The sequence below is a fragment of the Cervus canadensis genome, chromosome 21 (assembly GCF_019320065.1).
Source record: "Cervus canadensis isolate Bull #8, Minnesota chromosome 21, ASM1932006v1, whole genome shotgun sequence".
NCBI classification, from domain to species: Eukaryota; Metazoa; Chordata; class Mammalia; order Artiodactyla; family Cervidae; genus Cervus; species Cervus canadensis.
The window spans coordinates 54200069-54220858 of NC_057406.1; the positions used below are offsets into that span (position 1 = coordinate 54200069).

The 20790-nt window shown below is 48.6% G+C and overlaps 1 protein-coding gene across 3 annotated transcripts in view; it reads left to right on the forward strand.

Moving 5' to 3' along the window:
• The first annotated feature begins 269 nt into the window (after nt 1-269).
• The window catches only part of BTBD11 (BTB domain containing 11), a 315694-nt gene continuing 295173 nt past the window's right edge, over nt 270-20790 (forward strand). The window contains exon 1 of one of the 3 annotated variants that reach the window (XM_043440281.1): nt 270-2027. In XM_043440281.1, coding sequence (XP_043296216.1) covers nt 881-2027 — 1147 coding nt within the window. In that variant the 5' untranslated portion in view covers nt 270-880. The remainder of the gene's footprint in view (nt 2028-20790) is intronic. The other 2 variants (XM_043440280.1, XM_043440279.1) reach the window with 2 other exon arrangements.

Here is a 20790-nt window from a genome sequence, read left to right on the forward strand (position 1 = left end):
GGGTCACCTGTCCAACTTACCCTTCTCCAGGTCTGGTATCAAAGCCGAAGCCTGAAGGGTAGGGACAGCAGGGATAATCATCCTGCTTTTCTAATAATCATCCACGTTTCTAAGCTCCCACTGCCCCCCCCCCCCCAACACACAACCACCCCCAGTTCTCAGGCCCCAGCTCCCCACTTCCTGCAGCCTCGGTCCCAGGCCGGGGGCGTGTTTGAGGGGCGGGGCTACGTGGAGCTGAGGAATATATATTTATTTATTTAAAGATAATTAGCATCCTCCAATCCCATTGGCTCTCCGCCGGCCCTGCTTTACATACGCCCGCCCCGCTGGCTGCCCAGGGCTTGCGGGGTTCGGCAGGGTTTGCAGCCGCCGCGGTCGCTGCTGCTCTTCATTGCCGGGCGGGCGAACACCGAGTGAACCCCGGCCCGGGAGCCGGGAACTGGGGAGCCGAGAGCCAAGAACTAGCTGCCGGCGGAGCTGCTGCCGCGGCGGCATCTGAATAAATTTCCGTCCTACGAACACCGAGGCCGGCGTTCAGCGGCTTCTGCGCCCAGCCCGGCCCAGTAGGGAGCGGATCAGACACTTTTATTTTATTTTGGAAGAAAGGGGCGAGTCCGGCGTGAGCTTCTCCCCCGGCCTGACTCGCTCCTTAGCGCGCCCCAGATCCGGCCTGGGCTCTGGAAGATGACTCCCTGGTGTGCCCTGTGGATTCCAGCGGCGACGGCTCGGGGAGGCATCCGAAAGTAGTCACACTTGGTAGCAGCGGCTGGTGGAAAAGTGAGCCGAAGCGGCGCCGACTCGGCTCTTCCCGCGCCCCGGCGCCCGCTGCTCCTCGCTGCTCCTTCCCCTCGGCTCCCCGGCGGCATGAAGTGGCGCAGCGATGGCCAGAAGAGGTAAGAAGCCGGTGGTGCGGACGCTGGAGGATCTAACGCTGGACTCGGGTTATGGTGGCGCGGCGGACTCAGTCCGCTCCTCCAACTTGTCCCTGTGCTGTTCCGACTCGCACCCGGCGTCCCCGTATGGCGGGAGCTGCTGGCCGCCTCTAACTGACTCCATGCACAGCCGGCACAACAGCTTTGACACTGTCAACACTGCCCTGGTGGAAGACTCCGAGGGGCTGGACTGTGCCGGCCAGCACTGCTCGCGGCTGCTGCCGGACCTCGACGAGGTCCCCTGGACCCTCCAGGAGCTGGAGGCGTTGCTCCTCCGCTCACGGGATCCCCGGGCAGGCCCGGTGGCCCCCGGCGGCCTGCCTAAAGACGCACTGGCCAAGCTGTCGACGCTGGTGAGCCGGGCGCTGGTACGCATCGCCAAGGAGGCACAGCGCCTGAGCCTGCGCTTCGCTAAGTGCACCAAGTATGAGATCCAGAGCGCCATGGAGATCGTGCTGTCCTGGGGCCTGGCGGCGCACTGCACGGCGGCCGCGCTGGCCGCGCTGTCCCTCTATAACATGAGCAGTGCCGGTGGCGACCGCCTGGGCCGCGGCAAATCGGCGCGCTGCGGCCTCACCTTCTCTGTGGGCCGCGTGTACCGCTGGATGGTGGACAGCCGCGTGGCGCTGCGCATCCACGAGCACGCAGCCATCTACCTGACGGCCTGCATGGAGAGCCTATTCCGGGACATCTACGCGCGGGTCGTGGCCTCCGGGCTGCCCAGGAGCTGCAGCGGCCCGGGCCCGGGCTCCAGCTCCGGCCCAGGCCAAGGCTCGGGCCCCGGAGCAGCCCCCGCAGCGGATAAGGAGCGGGAGGTCCCGGGAGGGGGAGCGGCTAGCGGCGGCGCCTGCAGCGCAGCCAGCAGCGCCAGCGGGGGCAGCAGCTGTTGCGCCCCGCCGACCGTCGCTGCTGCCGCCGCCGCCGCCGCAGCCCCACCGGCAGCCGCCTCCAACCACCACCACCACCACCACCACGCCCTCCACGAGGCGCCCAAGTTCACCGTGGAGACGCTGGAGTACACGGTCAACAACGATTCCGAGATCTGGGGGCTGCTGCAGCCCTACCAGCACCTCATCTGCGGGAAGAACGCCAGCGGTAAGTGGCCGCGCGGGTGCCGCCCCCTCCTATCCAATGCGGCCAACTCTCCTCGTAAGTTGGCCCTTCGGTCCCCTCCCGCGTCCTTTCGGCCGCCCGCTGCTATCTTAAACCTCTGAGGGGACAGCCGATCTGAAGACGGCCAGAAGCCCCACCTAGTGCCTCCTGCTTTCGGGATGCGCTGCGCGTACTTTGCGCGGCTGGTAGGGTCCCAAGCTAGAGAGCTTGCGGTTCCGCCCGCAATCCCCGGCGGAGCCGCGGCTGCCTCCTGCAGGCTGTAAGAACACAGCGCCACTTTGGGGGGCGATCATTTGCGCCTGGTATGTATCTCTGCCAGAGCCCTGTGGGATTTTTGGTTTTTGTTTTTGACCTTAAAGATGACAAATACCCGGGCGAAGGAGTTTGGCTCCCTGGAACTCGGGAGGAGACGCTTTCCTCCTTCCACCGCCCATTTCGCTTGCTTCCCGGCGCCCTCGGGACGCCGTCGGTGAGCTGGTGAAGGAGAGGCCCCGTGGCCGTAAAGGCAGACTGAGAGCTCTCTCGGCCTAGTTGGGGAAAGGTGTACGTGGTGAGAGGATGGAACGGGCAATTTTTCTGGGGCAGTTTTTGAGGCCAGAGCTCACAGCTGGTGGGCGCTGCACAATGGACAACCCCCCTGATGGATACCTCCCAGCTCTTGCCGCCGTTGGCTGTCTGGGAGCTGCGGCTGTCACCACTTGGCTTAAGGGATCCCGTCAGGATGGGAGTGGGGCGGAGTTCCAGGGAGACTGCCAGTTTAAGAGGTGGTTTCCAGCAGGTTCTGTCATTCCTTTCCGCACCCCCTATTTTGAAGGCCGGAGCTGGGTGGGTTTGAACCTGCAGTTCTGGTGGCGGAGGGGGTGGGGCCGGGGCGTTTGTTTTCGAGAGCTCGAGCTGGCGGTCCTGCCTGTCTGCGAAAGCCGGAGCTAGACACTTCAAAGCTTCAATTTTCCACAGGAAATGGTAGAAGTGTAACTGGAGACTCCAAAAGCGAAATAAAACTTTGTTACATATTCGGCGGTTTGGCTGGAGGCTGCGTGGTTGGAGCTGAAATGCAGTCTTTCTGGGCAGATTTCATTCATGTTGCTGCCTGTCAGTTTCCCCCGGGCCGAAGCAGAGATGCAGCGGGCGCGGCCCGGCCTCTGGGGGTGCCAAGTGTGTGCATGGGAGTGTGTGCGTATTTGTGAGTCTGTGTGCGCGCGTCCGCGCGTGTTTCTGTGGGTGTGCGCAGAAGCAAGCAGCTCCAGCAGAAGCCCTTTGGAAAGAGAACCTCCAGTTGTCAGTCTCCTCACCTGGCTTTGGTCATCGTTGGGGGAGGGGAAGGAAGAGGCAAAAAGTGTGTGTGTACGCGCGCGTGTGTGTGTGTGTGTGTGCGCGGGAGCGTGGGTTGTGGGGTCAGGTTGGCAACTCGCCGATGCTCATAAAGACTCCTCCCATATGTTCGCCAAAGCCCTTGCCCCTCTGCTGCCTGTCGCAGAGCGAAACCTCTAAAGGGAGGATACCTGTAAAGCTTCCCATGTAGGGCCACCCCTACCTGTGAAATCCTGATGAGATGGAAACACCTGGGAGAAGGCATTGGTCTTTGTGTGCGTTTCTTCTGGAGGAGAATAAGGATTCACCTGTAAAACCCAGGAGCTTTGGACTGGATAATTTCTGTTTGAAACCCTGCCCCCACAAAAAGTACAGAGAGACTTAATTTTCTTCCCGCCCGCGTGAGCCCACCGCCCCTGTTCTTACCTCCCCGCCCCCCAACCCTTACCTGCCGTTCCGACTGGAATCTCCTCCCACTCCTGTTAACTTTGGGAAGAAAAGGATTACCCTTTGGACTCCAGTGTGGCTTTCCTGGTGGTTCAGATGTAAAGAATCTGCCTGCAGCGGAGACCCGGGTTGGATCCCTGGGTAGGAAAGATCCCCTGGAGAAGGGAATGGCTACCCATTCCAATATTCTTGCCTGGAGAATTCCATGGACAGAGGAGCCTGCCGGGCTTCAGTGGACTGCAGTCCATGGGATCACAAAGAGTGGGACAGGACTGAGCCATTGCACTTTCACTTCACTTGGGAATCTGGGTGTCCTGCTTCACCTCTGAGTTGGCCATTCTCTTGAAGTTGTGACTGTGGGTCATAACTGACTTTGCTTCTCTGGGCCTCAGTCTCCTCTTCTATATAATGAAGGCCTCAGTCTATAATACACTCCCAGGTCCTCTTGTAGCTCTGTCTGTCTGTGTTAGTAGCCTCTATATTTTTTCAAGTTGGTTTTACTTTTATGATCTTTAGCATCTTTTAAAGACAGTTTTTGTGTTTATCCTTTTTGGAGTAAGTATAATTTGAGGAAGGAGGAGACCACAGAGCTGGTTTGGGGCAGGGTGAGTGTGTGGTGGTTGGGGTTTGCTCTCATTGCAGCATTTCCACACCACAGAGCTTAACTCGTAGGTCTCAGGGCCCCTTCCACCATCTTGTCGTATGAGACATACTGTAATTTCATTGTGATCTCTTCACCTCTTTTCCTTGGGCTTGTTAAAAATGGAAGGAAGCAGTAAGAAATGAGCAATTAATTTTTTAGGTATCTGAAACATACATTAAACATCAAATCTATTTCTTCAACTATTTTGCATGACATTCTTTCTGATCTGCAAGTCTTATTAAGGAGCCCATGCCTTACATAATCTTTCTCCCCCTTTAACTCAGTAGTGTCACTTATTCATTCCTGAAATCATTTGTTCATCAATATTATTGAACAGTTACTAAATCTAGGCATTGAGCAAGTAGCAGTACAAGCTAATAACAGTTAACATGCATTCAATACCACTCTGTATATTGACCCATTTAACCCTCAACATTCACTTGGAAAGGTACTGCTATTATCCCCATTATACAGAGGAGGAAATTGAGGCACAGGAAACATAAATGTCTTGCTCTTTAGTGACAGATGAGTTCCCTGCCTTCAGGCTATCCTTGCTGCCCTTAATTAACTACGCCGTTGAACTGAGGCCCTTCTTAACCTGACAATCTTTCTATCCTAATTTATATACCGTTTGTTCCTATCAAACTGTACAGGACAGAACTGGATTTAAGCTCCCGGTACACAGCTTCTTAGATGCCTGTTGAGTTGAGCAAGCTGTTGTATAATATTGTACAGTGATATCCAGAAACTAATTGTGGAATTCTGAATTCCTTGAATCATCTTTTCAAGTCTTTCTACCTTGGTTGCCCCTTCTTACTGCCATCTCTGTACCTGTCCCCCTTTCTAATTTTCTGCACCTGTGACCCAAAGAATCAGGAAATGGATCACATGGGACTTGACTCAGAAAATAAAAGATAATTGGTTCTCAGTGAGGGCTTGCTGGCTTTGAAGAATCACATGCGTGGGCTTAGGGTGTGAACTCTGTGGTGGACTGTTTTACTTTTTAAAGCTGGTTTTATTCTTTCATTGACTCTCAGCTGTTTAGAGTATCTGGGGTAACAAATAAGACAACTCAGTGAGGGTTACATTTCAGTAGGGGGTTTAAAATTTGGCTTGATTGATTTTGCTAAAGCTCAATAAAGAGCAGGCAGAAGTTCTTCACCACACCATTATCTGTGCAGTCATTTACCTTAAACCAGAGCTGGCCAGTTCCCACTCATCCCCGAAGACTTGGTTCAAAAACTCTTTCAGGAATCTCTGTGAGGCCTTCCTTGATGCAACCCTTTTTTCCTCCCCAAACCTAGGCCTTCCACAGCCCTTTCCCCATCCAGTGGGAATCTTGACCCTGACTTTGCTCTAAGTGATTCCCTGTCGCACTGTGGCACTAACAGTTGAGACTGTATCTTTATCCTCTTTGTGTCTTTCTCCACATCACTCAGCACAGCACCTAACCCTCAGTAAATCCTGGGTACTATTTGTTGAATGATTATAATGAGCCCATTACATCTTTGAGATATAAAATTTACCCATCAGCTTCTGTAAAAGCCTGTGAAATCAGGTATCCTGGATTTGAATTTCAGGGCTTACACTTTTCTAGCTGTGTGTTTTTATGTATTATACGTAATCACTCTGAGCCCCAGTTTCCTCAGCTGCAAAGTAGAGGTGATAATTATGAGGATTAAATGAAATTATTTATATAAATATTACAATCTGGTGCGTGACATATTTTAGTGGCCAAAATGGTGATGGTAGTCATATAATTCAGGCATAATGATATCTGTTATCTTTGTCTTATCCATTTGTTCAATGTGGATGGAACCAACAGGGTGCAGAATTTTAACCGAATCTTCCTTCCTGATATTCAAAGCATCAAATAAGTCAGTGCGCCCACCTCAGAGATTAACCTCATGCACATAGCCTCATTGCGAAGGTCACAAATAGATTGCTTGATCAAAGGAAAGTAGCTCATTTTATTGACTGTATTTCCTTAAAAAAAAAAAAAAAAGGCATCATTAGAGAAGGGCACCAAGGAGCTTTCTGGGTGATAGAAATGTCCTTCTGTTGATAGGGGTGTGGGTTCAGAGGTATGTGCCTTTGTCAAAATGCATTGCATTGTAAACTTAAGATATGTGTGTTTCACTGTATTGCAAATTACACTTCAGTAAAAAAGAAGACATAAAAAGAGCCACAGGCATCCTTGGATGGAATTTTGCTTTAAATGCAGAAAGAATTTGAAGGGAAGATTGCAAGAGGCAGTGTGGTGTGATGAAAGGGAGAGGGGCTTTACACTTAGAAAGATCTAACCTCAGATTTCAGCTCTGCCACTCTTTAGCAGGTGACTTAATTTTGCTGAATTTGTTTTTCTCATCTGCAGAGTGAGGATTACAAAACCAAAAAAGACATAAAAAAGGAAGAAAACCCACACCTATCACATAAGGGTGATTAAAAAAATTATATCAGATGTGTGAAAGCAACTGCCACATTGTAGGCACTCGATAATAGTGGCTTCCTTAAAAAACAGATTATTCAGACTGGAGATAATAATAATAAGGGGATTTTGAATGGTCTCATTCACTTCTGGGATCCCCAATCACTTCATAAACATTAATTAACATGAGCCCTCACCTCACCACCCCTGGTTTGGTGGGTAAGTTGGTGTTCAGGTCTTTTGCTTTTCTGTTGCTCCGTAGATTGAATGCTTACTCAGCTGTTTTCCTGGCTCACCCATCATCCCCCAAATCCACCCCCCCCCACCCATCTTCCCTCAGATCCCCCGAGCTGGTTGAGTTATTCCATAGTTCAGGGTTGCTGTGCTGGACAAAACCATAAGAGAAGAAACCCAGCTTTTTGCGAAGAACCGCAAAAGCCGTTTCAGCAGCCAGCCATGTCAGTGTCTATGCTCACAGAGCACGTTTTTAATTAACTAACTCAGTGTAAATTAAAACTTGAAATTTGGGTCAGTGGAGGGTTACTTGGTTTTCTATTCAGATTTACCAGTTCAGTGCTGGGGTATTTCTAAGTAGAGTGTTTCCTGAAACACACCATAAAAATAACAACAAAATAAAACAATGGGGAGCCAACCTGGAGATCTGGGTTAAGGGGTGGGGTGGCTAATGGCCTTTGAACAGAAGAAAGGCCCCTAATTCTGGATCTGTTGTTATTTCTGACCTTGAGCCAGACACCAAACTTACCTATAAAATGGATCTATCTTTTACTGAGAAGTAAATATAAAACAGTAATTGACTTGGGAGTCAGACACACCCATAAGTTTCCCTATTTATAAAATGGGTTTTGTAATAGTAACAGCTACACTTGTGCAGTGCTTATTACATGCCAAGCACTGTTCGAAGAGTGCTATATATTATAATTGTTATAGTTACATTAGCTATTGTAAAAGACAACCTCCAAATCTTAGGAGCTTAACACAATAGAAGGTCATTTCTTTCTTTTCTAAAAAAAAATTATTTATTTTAATTGAAGGCTAATTACTTTATAATATTGTAGTGGTTTTTGCCATACATTGACATGAATCAGCCATGGGTGTACATGTGTTCCCCATCCTGAACCCCCTCTCCCCATCCCATCCCTCTGGGTCTTCCCAGTGCACCAGCCCTGAGCACCGTCTCATGCATACAACCTGGACTGGCGATCTGTTTCACATATGATAATATACATGTTTCAATGCTATTCTCTCAGATCATTCCACCCTCGCCTTCTCCCACAGAGTCCAAAAGACTGTTCTATACATCTGTGTCTCTTTTTCTGTCTTGCATACAGGGTTATCGTTACCATCTTTCTAAATTCCATATATATGCATTAGTATACTGTATTGGTGTTTTTCTTTCTGACTTACTTCATTCTGTATAATAGGCTCCAGTTTCATCCACCTCATTAGAACTGATTCAAATGTATTCTTTTTAATGACTGACTAGTCATTTCTTACTCACTGAAGACTGGTTGGGAGAGGAGTGTGGTGGGAGTGAACTGGAGTGTCATTTGAATACCAAGACTGATGGAGAGAGTGCTTTCTTTATGTTCAACCTGTGGCCTTTAGGGCCTTCCTTGGACATTTATCCAGCCCGTAGGTAGAGGAAGGAGAGTGTGAGGCATCTTAAGAATGGTGTTATGGGCTAAGCTGAAAGGAGCCTTCGTCATCATGTTTGTATATCACTGGCCAGGTATGTCATGGGCCCTCTGGCCACCAAATATCTCCGTGTTTCCTTCTTCTCAGACACAAAACATGGTTCCCTTCCTCTAAGGGAGGATCCTCATGTTCTATCCTGTCACTACTTTCAACTTGAAGTTCTGGATCTTTGGGTGAATTCCTGTCCTATCCATGGGGTTGAATGTGGCTCCTCATGGTTCAGGGACGCAGGATCCAAAAGAAACTCATTATCTTCCCCTCTGTGCCTGTATGCCATGTCGGAGGATAACCCATTAGGAAAAGGCCGTGTTGGGAGATACACGGAAGTCACTGGCCCCTAATAGTTATGAAATCTGCCCAGCAGACCATGGGTGAGGCTTCCTTGCTTAAGCCCCACTTCTGCTCTCGGGGAGCAGTTTCCCGGTTCATTGTTCTTCACACTTGTGGCTCTGCCCTGTAGGAGGATTACCTGTCCTGATGCTTCTTGGCCACCCTTCAAGTGGGTCTTGGGGAATATGACCTCTTTGAGGCTCTAAATCTAGTAATCTAGTTTTTGCCTTGAACTTTAAGGGGCCCAAGGATTGTTTTGGGCTTCTCATGTGGCTTTAGTGGTAAAGAACCCCTCTGGTGATGCAGGAGACATAAGAGATGCAAATTTGATCTCTGGGTCGGGAAGATCCCCTGGAGGAGGGCATGGCCCGCTCCAGTATTCTTGCCTGGAGAATCCCATGGACAGAGGGGCCTGGTGGGCTACATAGAGTCCATGGGATTGCAAAGAGTCAGACATGACTGAAGCAACTCTGCATGCACGCAAGGATTGTTCTAATGCTTCAACAGTAAAAGATTTTTAAAATCCAGGCTTGTAGATTTTGCCAGTGCAATTCCCTCAACAGCTCAGTAGGATTTTCATCTATGACATTGAGCTTACCAGCGGCCAGTTATTTCCTAGACCTAATTCTCAAGCCTGGATTACTTCTTCCTTCACCTCAAACCTCTATTTCTCTCTCAACTTAATGAGGCCATCAGGCTTAGGTGGGAACCTTATGCATTCTATCTGACATTTATTTCACTAGGTTCAGCTCAGTTCAGTCGCTCAGTCATGTCAGACTTTTTGTGACCCCATGGACTGCACCATGCCAGGCCTCCCAGTCCATCACCAACTACCAAAGTTTACTCAAACTCACATCGAGTCGGTGATGCCATCCAACCTTCTCATCTTCTGTTGTCCCCTCCTCCTCCCTCCTCCCTCCTCCCTCCTCCCAGAGGGTCTTTTCAAATGAGTCTGTTCTTCACATCAGGTGGCCAAAGTATTGGAGTTTCAGCCTCAGCATCAGTCCTCCCAATGAATATTCAGGACTGATTTCCTTTAGGATTAACTGGTTGGATCGCCTTGTTGTCCAAGGGACTCTCAAGAGTCTTCTCCAACACCACAGTTCAAAAGCATCAATTCTTCAGCACTCAGCTTTCTTTACAGTCCAACTCTCACATCCATTCATGACTACTGGACAAACCATAGCTTTGACTAGATGGACCTTTGTTGGCAAAGTAGTGTCTCTGCTTTTTAATATGGTGTCTAGGTTGGTCATAACTTTCCTTCCAAGGAGCAAGAGTCTTTTAACTTCATGGCTGCACTCACCATCTGCAGTGATTTTGGAGCCCCCCAAAATAAAATCTGCCACTGTTTCCACTGTTTCTCCATCTATTTGCCATGAAGTGATGGGACCAGATGCCATGATCTTAGTTTTCTGAATGTTGAGCTTTAAACCAACTTTTTCACTCCTCTTTCACTTTCATCAAGAGGCTCTTTAGTTCTTCACTTTCTGCCATAAGGGTGGTGTCATCTGCATATCTGAGGTATTGATATTTCTCCCGGCAATCTTGATTCCAGCTTGTGCTTCCTCCAGCCCAGCATTTCTCATGATGTACTCTGCATGTAAGTTAAATAAGCATGGTGACAATATACAGTCTTGACGTACTCCTTTCCCGCTTTGGAACCAGTCTATTGTTCCATGTACAGTTCTAACTGATGCTTCACTTAGACGTCTGCTCAATCTTTGTTCTTATTGTTCAGTATCTAGGAACAGCTGTCTTCTGCATGTCTCCACTACTCCTCCCCAATTTTATGTGCAAACTGACTAGTTCATGCCTGAGATCCTCTCTTCCCCTAATATCTTACTAAACTTAGCCCAGAACAAGCAGCAAACCCTCTTACCATTATTTTTCAATCTTTTTTCCCTAGAGCTTACAGGCTTGGTAGGCATAAGTTCTGCCTTCTAAATTATCATAGTGACAATTTAACTAAACATTTCACTGCTGCAAAACATGAGGCTCCAGTTTTCCAGCCTTGAACGTCTTAACCTACCATCTGACTTCTAAGCCAATGCCACATATATAAGTACCCTACTTCCAGTGTCAATTTCAGTTTCTTTATTAGTTAGGGTAATGCAAGCTGTCACAACAGTTAAATTCTAACATTTCAGCGACTGAACACAGTCAAAGTTGTTTTCTCATTCATGTTGAGTCCAGTTGAAGCTAGTGAAAGGAGATGCTCTGTTTCATGGAATCTGATAGAGGGTCTGCCATCTAGAATATGTGACTCTCAGGAACTTCCTTGATTGGGGGCAACAGTGAGGATGATGGGGAGATTTTTATAGGATAGTCTTGAGTGTGGGTATATTAATTCCTTCCACATTCCAAATATCAGAGTTTAGTCATATGGCCTCAACTAGATATCAGGGACTGGAAATTATGGTTTCCAGCAGGGCAGCCACTCCTAGCCACAATTCTACACTGTTAAAGGAGCATTAATTTTGGGTAGGGCACTAAACATCTCTGCCATCATGTATTAACTGTTTTAATCCTAGCCACAACTTTATGAAATATGTGCTATTATTATTATCCCCACTTTACAGATTAGGAAGTTGAGGAACAGGAAGCTTAAAGAATTTACCTAAGCTGACACAACTAGTAAGCGTTTGTGTCAGATTTGAGTGTGGGCAGTATGGCTCTGGACTGCCTTATGGAATGTTTATGATGATCAAAGTAATATTAAGATAATAATGTGATGAGTGCAAAGTGTGTTTCCCAGTGTTTCATCCATGGTACATATTTAACAACTGTTATTCTTTATCGAGTATTCTTGTTACCGACGTCATGTTCTGGAAGCAGGATGCTATGTGGATGCACAGTGAATTGGTATGAAGCTCTCAGGCGCAGGTACCATATGAACCCCAAAGAGTGGGCGCTCCAGGAAAATGGTACTATGCACCTGTCTTCTCCACTCCGCCACCCGCTTCCTTTCATCCCGGGGGGAACTAACAGCTGCTGAGCTGAGTACTGTGCGAGGCCTTTCACACACATTAGCTCATTTCATCTCCACACTGTTCTTGTGAAGTGGGTGTTTTAATCCCCAGTTTACACACATTAGCCTTTCACACACATTAGCTCATTTCATCTCCACACTGTTCTTGTGAAGTGGGTGTTTCTTATCCCCATTTTATTGGGGAGGAAACTGAGGCTCAGATGGGTTCAATGACTGGTCTGAGATGCCATTGCTACTGAGGGGTAAAGTTAGAATTTGGGCTTCAGAGCCTGTTCCCTGAGCAGCTGAGGCCCAGTGGTGAAGTCCGGTTCAAAGGAGCCTCTGAGAGGATCCCTGAGCAGGATTCCAGTGCAGCTGGAGGGGTGTGTGTGGAGTGGAGGCGGGGCTTGCCCTGGTGGTCATGGTTGATGATCGTCCTCTCTGTAATATGTGGTCACAGGTCTTTTTTTAGCCCCCACTGTCTTCCTTTTCCATGGCTGCCCTGTGAGTCACTGATCATGACGATGCTATGCAGCCTCCTCAGCTGAGGCCCTGGAGCAGCGGGTGGCTTTGTGGCCTCCAGGGGACAGCCGTGTCCATACCCTGTCTAGCTGGGTAGGCTCAGAACTAGAAGGAGCTCGGGTCTGCTTATTAGAACTGAGTGCAGAAACCGGAAACTTGGTGGGAAATCTGTCCTCCCTGAGAATCACAGGCTGGGTTTTCCCAGACTCTGGAATTAGGTGGACCCACTCTCTACTTCTGCCTGCAATGCGGAAGACCCAGGTTCAGTCCCAGGGTCGGCAAGACCCCTGGAGAAGGGAATGGCTACTCACTCCAGTATTCTTGCATAGAGAATTCCATGGACAGAGAAGCTTGGTGGGCTATAGTACATGCGGTTGCAAGGAGTCGGACACGACTGAGTGACTAACATACATGCACACACACACTCTCTTTACTACCTGTAAGCCAGGTAACTGTGGCAAGCCAGTGAATCTTTCTAAGCCTCAGTTTCCTCATCTGTTAAATGAGGATAATGGCAGCACTCCCCCCGTAGGGTCATTGGGAGGATGAGTTAACTTATGTAAAATCCTCAGAATAATATTGAACACACCATAACTGAATACATCAGTTGTCTGTTAGCAATTATGATGATGATGATGAAGTGCTTAAGAAGTGCCAGCCTCCTTGCCTGAAGATCTGTTCCCGGTACCCTGCTTCTTCTGTTGAGTGAAAGGTTTTAAATGATTTTCCAGTAAGCAGACTTACATGATTAGACACCTTACTAGCTGTGTGATATTGGGCAAGTTACCTAACCCCTCTGCAACTCAATCTTCCTTTTGTTAAATGAGAAAAACAATAAAACCTAATTCTTAGGGCTTTTAGGGGGTGACTGGCATATAGAAATTGCTTCATAGATGTCAGCATTGTTGGATTTTATTGTGTTCATTAAAATTTTTTTCTACAGGCACTGTGTTAGACCATGTTAAGCAGCGTGGTCTCTGTCCTCACGGAGACTGCAGGACTTAGTTTTGTCATCAAAGAATCCTTTTCCTTCCTCTAGTGTGAGCTCAGTCGTGTCTGACTCTTTGTGACCGCATGGACTGTAGCCTGCTAGGCACCTTTATCCATGAAATTTTCCAGGGAAGAATCCTGGAGTGGATTGCCATTTCCTTCTCCAGGGGATCTTCCCGACCAGAGATTGAACCTGCATCTCCTGTGTTTCCTGCATTGGCATGCGGGTTCTTTAACCGCTGAGCCACCAGTGAAGCCCCAAAGCAATCATTCAGATGTAAATTTACAACTGTGTCAGTGAGTACAAAGGAGAAATACTGGGGACTGTAAGAGTCTTTACGGAGACTCTAGATGTAGTCAGGAGTGAGGAAGTGAGGCCTGAGTGAGGCTGAAGCATGGCATAGTTGGTTGAAAAAGAGTATGCAAACAGTATGCAGAGTGCCTGTGGCAGAAGGGAGGATGGTGAGAGGAGAGCAGCCAGCGTGACTGGAATGGGAGAGGCAAGTGAGAGGGGCTGGATGGAGGTTGGAGTAAGCGTCTTCCAGAATAAGGGCTCTGTCTCTCTCCAAGGACACTGGAGAGCCTTTAGAAGCTTGTAAGGAGGTAGAGAGGGTTTCCCAGGTGGCTCAGACGGTAAAGAATCCACCTGCAATGTAGGAGATCTGGGTTCAATCCCTGGGTCCGGAAGATCCCCTGGAGATGGGAATGGCTATCCACTCCAGTATTATTGCCTGGAAAATTCCATGGACAGAGGAGCCTGGCGGGCTACAGTCACAAAGATTCAGACACAACTGAGTGGCTAACACTTTCACTCTTCAAGGAGGGAGACACCTGTGATCAGATTTGTGCTTTAAAAAGCAGCTTGGAGAGCAGACAGGAAGGGAAGGGTGAACATAGTAATGCCAGTGAGGTATTGTTATCACCTCCATCTTACATAGGGAGAATCTGAAGCTACCAAGCACTCAGTAACTTTCTCAGAGTTGCTAAGACAAGAAATGACAGAGCAGGGATTTGAACTTGAGCCTGAGGGACTTCACATTGCACCCGCCTCCTACCCATGCCATGCTTCATGCCAAGGGAGCTTCTGGTTCACCTCTCACATTTTACAGGTGGGAATACGAGGCCCAGAGTAAGACACTGATACTGCCTTCCCCATGGTCACAAGGTTCTGTGACAGAGCTGGACCGGTAACCCAGCTTTCTGGATTCTTAGCTCATCTCTCCTCCACTGTGATGCATTGTCTCCTCCAAACCAGATCACCCCTGGGAGGCAGAGTGGGGTGAGAGGCTGCCTTGTCAACAGACAGCAGTTTTGGAGATTAATTTACAGCCTGGGTGTAACACTGTGGGTTTTACTCTATGTGCATCTCACAGCAGAAGGTACGCTAGTCTAGAAGCTTGCAGAGGTCTCGATTAGCTTGTGGCTGAGCCAAGGGAAGCAATGACTGTGCAGTTCAGGTATGCAGAAGGCAAGATCAAGCGAGTGGTTCCCCAGTGCATGAACGTCTGAGAGCAAATCAGAGAGGCAGCTCTACAGGGTAAGGAGAACCTGAAGGAGGCTGAGGTTGCTTGGGTTCAGTGGGGGGTTGGGCTAATGTGTATCATTGTTTCTTCCTAATCCAGCTCACAATGCCAGCCATGGGGTCAGGATGCATGTGAGAAGCAGGCACACACAGATCACCTCCACTCTCTCCCTGAATACCTCTAAAGTGTCAAATACTGGGGAGCATACATGAATACATGGTTTTTCCCTCCCTTAGGCCCTTCAGCCTTTTCTTGGCTAACTTTGAGGATCAGGGCCTGGGTTCACGCTTGTGAACAAAACTTCACATGCTCTCATGCAGCTTGAAGGCCTGAGGCAAGTTTAGTTTATTCACAAAAAATCACCCAGAAGTAAAACTGCACCCATGGCAGGAACTATTGGATTGGCCAAAAAATTCGTTTGGGTTTTGCCATCTCAGCTTAATAAAAGCCCAAACAAACTTTTTGGCCAATGGAATACTTAAGAGAGGTTCACGTGACCCAAGGACAAAGCCTCCTCAGATCTGAGATGAGTCCAGCTGCCTCTCTCTTATGCTTCCAGGAGTATTTGTGGCCAGCACAGGGACACCAGACATTTGGAGCCTGGTGTGGGGCTGGGGTTAAGATGTGAAATTCTCTTCCGGTGCTGGAGTTTGCCTTCAGGGAGGGTGGGGGTGAAGAGTCTGCATCCCCTCCCCATGTTGGCATCTCAGAATTCTGTATCTTGTTCCTCTGTCTTTCGAAGCCTTCTCACCAACCCCTGCCACCCTGGTCTCTCCATCCAGCAGCTGCCATTTGGGGGCCAGTTGATGAGTCTGTCGTTGCTTCACATTCAGATCACTGGGGCAGGCTGGTGCAGGTGAGGGGGGAAAGGCTCAGTTCCAGGGGCCAGTGTGAGGCCCCCCACCTCTCTCTGTGTCCTGACCTCCTCCACACCCTCCCCACTTGCTTCCACTCCTGTTGCTGATTTGGTTGCTGCCCCAAGTTTGCCTGCCTCCCAGCATGGACTGTGGATTAAGGAACAGACCACGAGCAAGCTGGTGATCTCACGGCCTCTGATGGCTGTATCATGTGAAACGGCTGGGGGCTGCGGGGAGCCTGGGGCGGGAGAGAGTGGGGTGCAGGAGGGGAGATGAGCCTTCCAGTGAGTGGGAAGACCTGGGTTCAGGCCTCGCAGGGTATGCCCATGCTGTGTGACCTTGGACAGTCTGTGACTCCTCTGAGCCTCAGTTTCCTTGTGTAGGAACAGGAAATCATGATGCTACCAGGTTCTGGTATTCATAGAAGGTTGCAAGTGTCACAAGAGGCAACACTTTGGAAACCCATTACCAGCAGTAAGTAATGGTAAAAGTGAACATTGATTGTTTACCCCAGTATTAGAGCTGTTCAGAGAAGCAGAACCAGAAGAATATATACATATGTATGGGCTTCCCAGGAGGTGCAGTGGGAAAGACTCCACCTGCTAATGCAGGAGACGTAAGGCCATAAGGTGAGGGTATGATCCCTGGGTAGGGAAGACCCCCTGGAGTAGGAAATTGCAACCCACTCCAATATCCTTGACTGGAAAATTACATGGACAGGGGAGCCTGGCGGGCTACAGTCCATGGGGTCACACAGAGTTGGAGACGAATGGGCACACGCAGGCACACACACACACATGCACACACACATATATGAGGAGATTTGTTACAGGATTTGGCTTACATGGTTATGGAAGCCAAGAAATGCTATGGTTTACCATGTGTGAGCAGGAGAACCAGGAAACCAGGGGGCCACTCGTGTAAGTACTAGAATCCAAAGACCTGAGAACCAGGATTTGCTGCCCCGAGCTTCCCAGTAGTCTGTGGACAAAAAGGAGTCGTCATGAGCAGATATACAATTCGGAGCATGATGGATGGGGCAGAAATAAACCAGCTGCTGTAGCTGTTCCTGTGGCTCGGGCCGGAAAGAAATTTCTCAGCAGGAGAGCAGAAGCGGTTTTTAAGTGGCACATAGTGACCTTGCATTTCAGCCCCTGGTTGCTAAGAAAGGACTGGGAGGGCCTTTTCTTGATTTGCAGGGTTTCTCTCCCCTCCCTGCTGTCTGCACCGCCTCTCTCATCCCTTACAGAATGTCCAGGTGTGATGATACACGTAGCACAGAAGGTTGGGAGTGGCAAGTGTATCAGTGTCCCTCCTGTATTCGAGAGGAGGGACCTGGAGTTAGAAGCTGGCCTTGGAAGCTGATGTCTATATCAGATGGTCCCTAGAAATCAGATATGAGTTCATTTGAGGGAAAGTGTACAAAATACTCCTCTGGGGGAAAAAATAATCACGAAACCTGTAAACGTGATCCCCAGCATGGTGGGGTATAAGTCTGGGGAGACAGGAGAGAGCTGGGTGGGGCCTGGGCCTTGGAGGGACTGTTGCCAGTGTGGTTAAATCAGAGGCACCTGAGGGTTTACGGACAGAAGAGAGTATGAGGTCCACTGCGAAACAAGCTGTGTGATCTCAGGCAAATTATTTAACCTCTCTGAACTTGTTTCCTTATCTGAAAAAAATAAACAGCAGAGTTTTGAGGCTCAGAAGAATCATCAGATGTGAAAGTGATCTATAAGCTTCCAAGTAATCATTTGTTTTTCATTCATTCAACAAATGTTTATTGAGAGCCTATTATGGAGGAGGCATGGTTCTGGGCACTTAACATACATCAGTGTTCAAACAGACAAAAATTCTTGCCTTCATAGAATTTGCATTCTAGTGGAAGGAGACCCTAAACAATAAACATAAGGAGACCCTAAAGAATAAACATAATAAACATAAGACCCTAAACAATAAACATACTTCTAACGTAAACATGTTAGAAGTTGATACCTGCTATGGAAAAAATAAATCAGAGCAGGGGGCATCTGGAGGGCTGGGGATGGTGAGTCATAGTTATAAATAGCATGGTCAGGGTTGTCTCACTGACCGTGTGCTGTTGGTGCAGAGAAAGGTGAAGGAGGTGAGGAGAGTGTTCCAGGCAGTGGGGACAGCCAGTGCAAAGGCCCTGAGGCAGGAATAGCAAAGAAGCCATTGTGGAGGGAAGTGAGCAAGCCAGGGGTAAGACAGAGAAGCAGAGAGTCCTGAGGGGCCAGGCTAAGAAGGCCCTTATGGGCTACTGTAGACTTTGGCTTTTGTTTTTAGTGAACTGGAAAGTTTTTGGTGAACTGGAAAGTTCACTGTAGGATTCTGAGTCAGGATTTGAAGATCTGACTGAAGATTTAAGAAGAATCTTTTTGAAGTTGGTTGTTGGTTGAAAATGGATGCTGGAGGAGCATGAGGGAAGGCAGGGGGACTAGTGTGCAGAGACCCTTACAGTAATGCAGGCAGGTGATGGTGGCCTGGACCAGGGTGGTAGCAGTGGAGGTGCTTGGATATGGGCCATAATGGAAAGGAGGAGTCAGCAAGATGTCATGGCCGCATTGGGTGTGGGGTGTGAGAGGACAAAAGAACAACAAGGGTGCCTCCAGGAGAGTGTGGAGAAAAGAGAACCTTCCTACACCATTGGTGGGAATGTAAATTGGTGCAGCCACTGTGGAAAACAGTGTGGAAGTTCCTTTAAAAACAGAGTATGATCCTTTAATCCCAGCCCTGGGTATATATTCAGAAGAGATGAAAACTCAAATTCAAAAAGATATAATCACCCCAATGTTCAGACTGGCAGTATTTATAGTAGCCAAGACATGGAAGTATCCCTAGTCTCCATCAACAGATAATGGATAAAGATGTGATGCACATATACAGTGGAATGTTGCTGATTCAAAAGAATGAAATAATGCCATTTTCAGCAACATGGATGGACCTAGAGATTATCATACTAAGTGAAGTAAGTCAAATAGAGAAAGACAAGTATCATATGACATCACTTATGTGTGAAATCTAAAAAACAGTACAAATGAACTACTTATTTACAAACATAAACAGAGTTACAGCCATAGAAAACAAAGGATGTGGGGGTGGGGTGGATAAATTGGGGGAAAAAAGGGTGCCTCCAGGGTTTAGTCTGAATAACGGGAAGGATGGAGTTGCCATACACTAGGAGTGTAGGGTATAGTTCGGGCGAGGCAGAAAAGGAAAGACGACCTCAACAGAAGTAGGTTACCTTTATTAAGGCAAGGAGGGGCGACAGTCGGCCTAATGACCAGGCTGAGCGCCGAGAGGGATCAGGGAGGCTTCATACTTATAGGGAGGTTTGTGGAAGCGATAAGGGAAACGTTAATCAGGCGGGATATTTTGAGTATTCTTTTGTTGAGATGACATTTGTAGTTGGGCAAGGGGTGATAAGTCTTCTGGGCAGGTGTAGGGGGTGCAAAGTTTCCGGACAGGGGGCGATAAGTCTTCTGGGCAGGTATAGGGGGTGTAAGGTTTCTGGACAGGGGTTGATAAGTCCCAGATAGATGCAACCAGCCTGGAGCATCAGGGTGAAACTAAAGTTCTGTTTTGTTTTCTCCGAAGTTAGATGATTCAGCAAGGGGCCTTTGAGACTGTTGTTCTCTTTTCGAGGCCCAAAAGACTCCTTCATTGAGGGGAAGATTTAGAAAGAGCAGGTTTGAGACAGTGGAAAGATCAGGAGTCCAGATGGGGCTCTGCTAAGTTTGAGATGCCTTTCAGACATCCAGGTGGAGACATCAGGTGTTAGTTGGACAGTCATGGCTGGTGTTCAGGAGAGAGGAAAGTTTGGAGATACAAACTTGGGAGTTGGGAGCATGTGAGTGGTTTTCAAAGCCATGAGACAGGACCAGGTCACCTAAGGAGTGAGTGTAGAAGAGACCAGTGCACCAAGGACTGAGCCTTTCCTTGGTCTGAGCAGAAGAGGAAGGCCAGCAGAGGAGATGGAGAGGGGCAGCCAGTAAGGAGAGCTAGAAATATGCTGAAAGTCAACAGAAGGAAATATCTAGGAGGAGAACGTGATCAGCTGTGTCACGTGACATGAGAGGTCGTTCCCACCATCATATCCTGGGCTGGGGGTGGGGGGGAGGTATTTCTGCCTGGTACCCCCAGGCACTGCTTCTGGCCCAGTGAACAAGCAGCATCAATGTGCTTAATGGGAACCACACTAACCATAGTGAACCAGAAAGATGTTTGGGATGTTTTCTCAAGAGGATGAAGGCAAAATGGCCCCAGTGTGTCATCTATAAACAGAGGTTGTGTGTGCCTGTGTGTGCGTGCATCCTCAGTCGTGTCCAACTCTTTGTGATCCCCTAGACTGTAGCACACCAGGCTCCTCTGTCCATGGAATTTTCCAGACAAAAATACTGAAGCAGGTTGCCATTTCCTACTCCAGAGGGTCTTCCTCACCCAGGGATCCAACCTGAGGGAATTAGGCCAAATCAGTGACTTTAGTCTGGGTTCTCATGAATCTTGACCTTTTTTTTTTTTTTTTACGTCTTAAGAGTTCTATAGAGGCCTTATTGACCCTGTAGGGGTCACGTGGGGAAGCTTCCCATCCCCCGCCCCTCCACTTCCTCAGAGTTGCTACCCATTCATCTGTTTTTACATTGGACTTTAGCATAAAATGCATTTGAAAAAGGGAGTCTGTTGCTAGAGCAAGTTTGAAAAGCACTGGCCTGAAGGATTAGCAAATCCCTCCTGCTCTGACATCCCAGGAAGCTCAAGCTACCCAGGAGGCAGGGGTCACACCTTGTCTTTGACTTTGGGTGTGGAGACATGTCGGGAGAGTGAGTCCTGCTGAAGCTCGGGGAAGCACTGAGCCAGGTGCAGTGGGGAGCAGGGAGAAAGCTAAGCTCTGTGCTTGGAGCCCTGGAGAGCTCCAGGACCCGAGAGAGGTGGGAGAGAGAGAAGGGGGACGAGGGGAACAAATGCTGCAAAGAAGCACAGCTGGGAGAA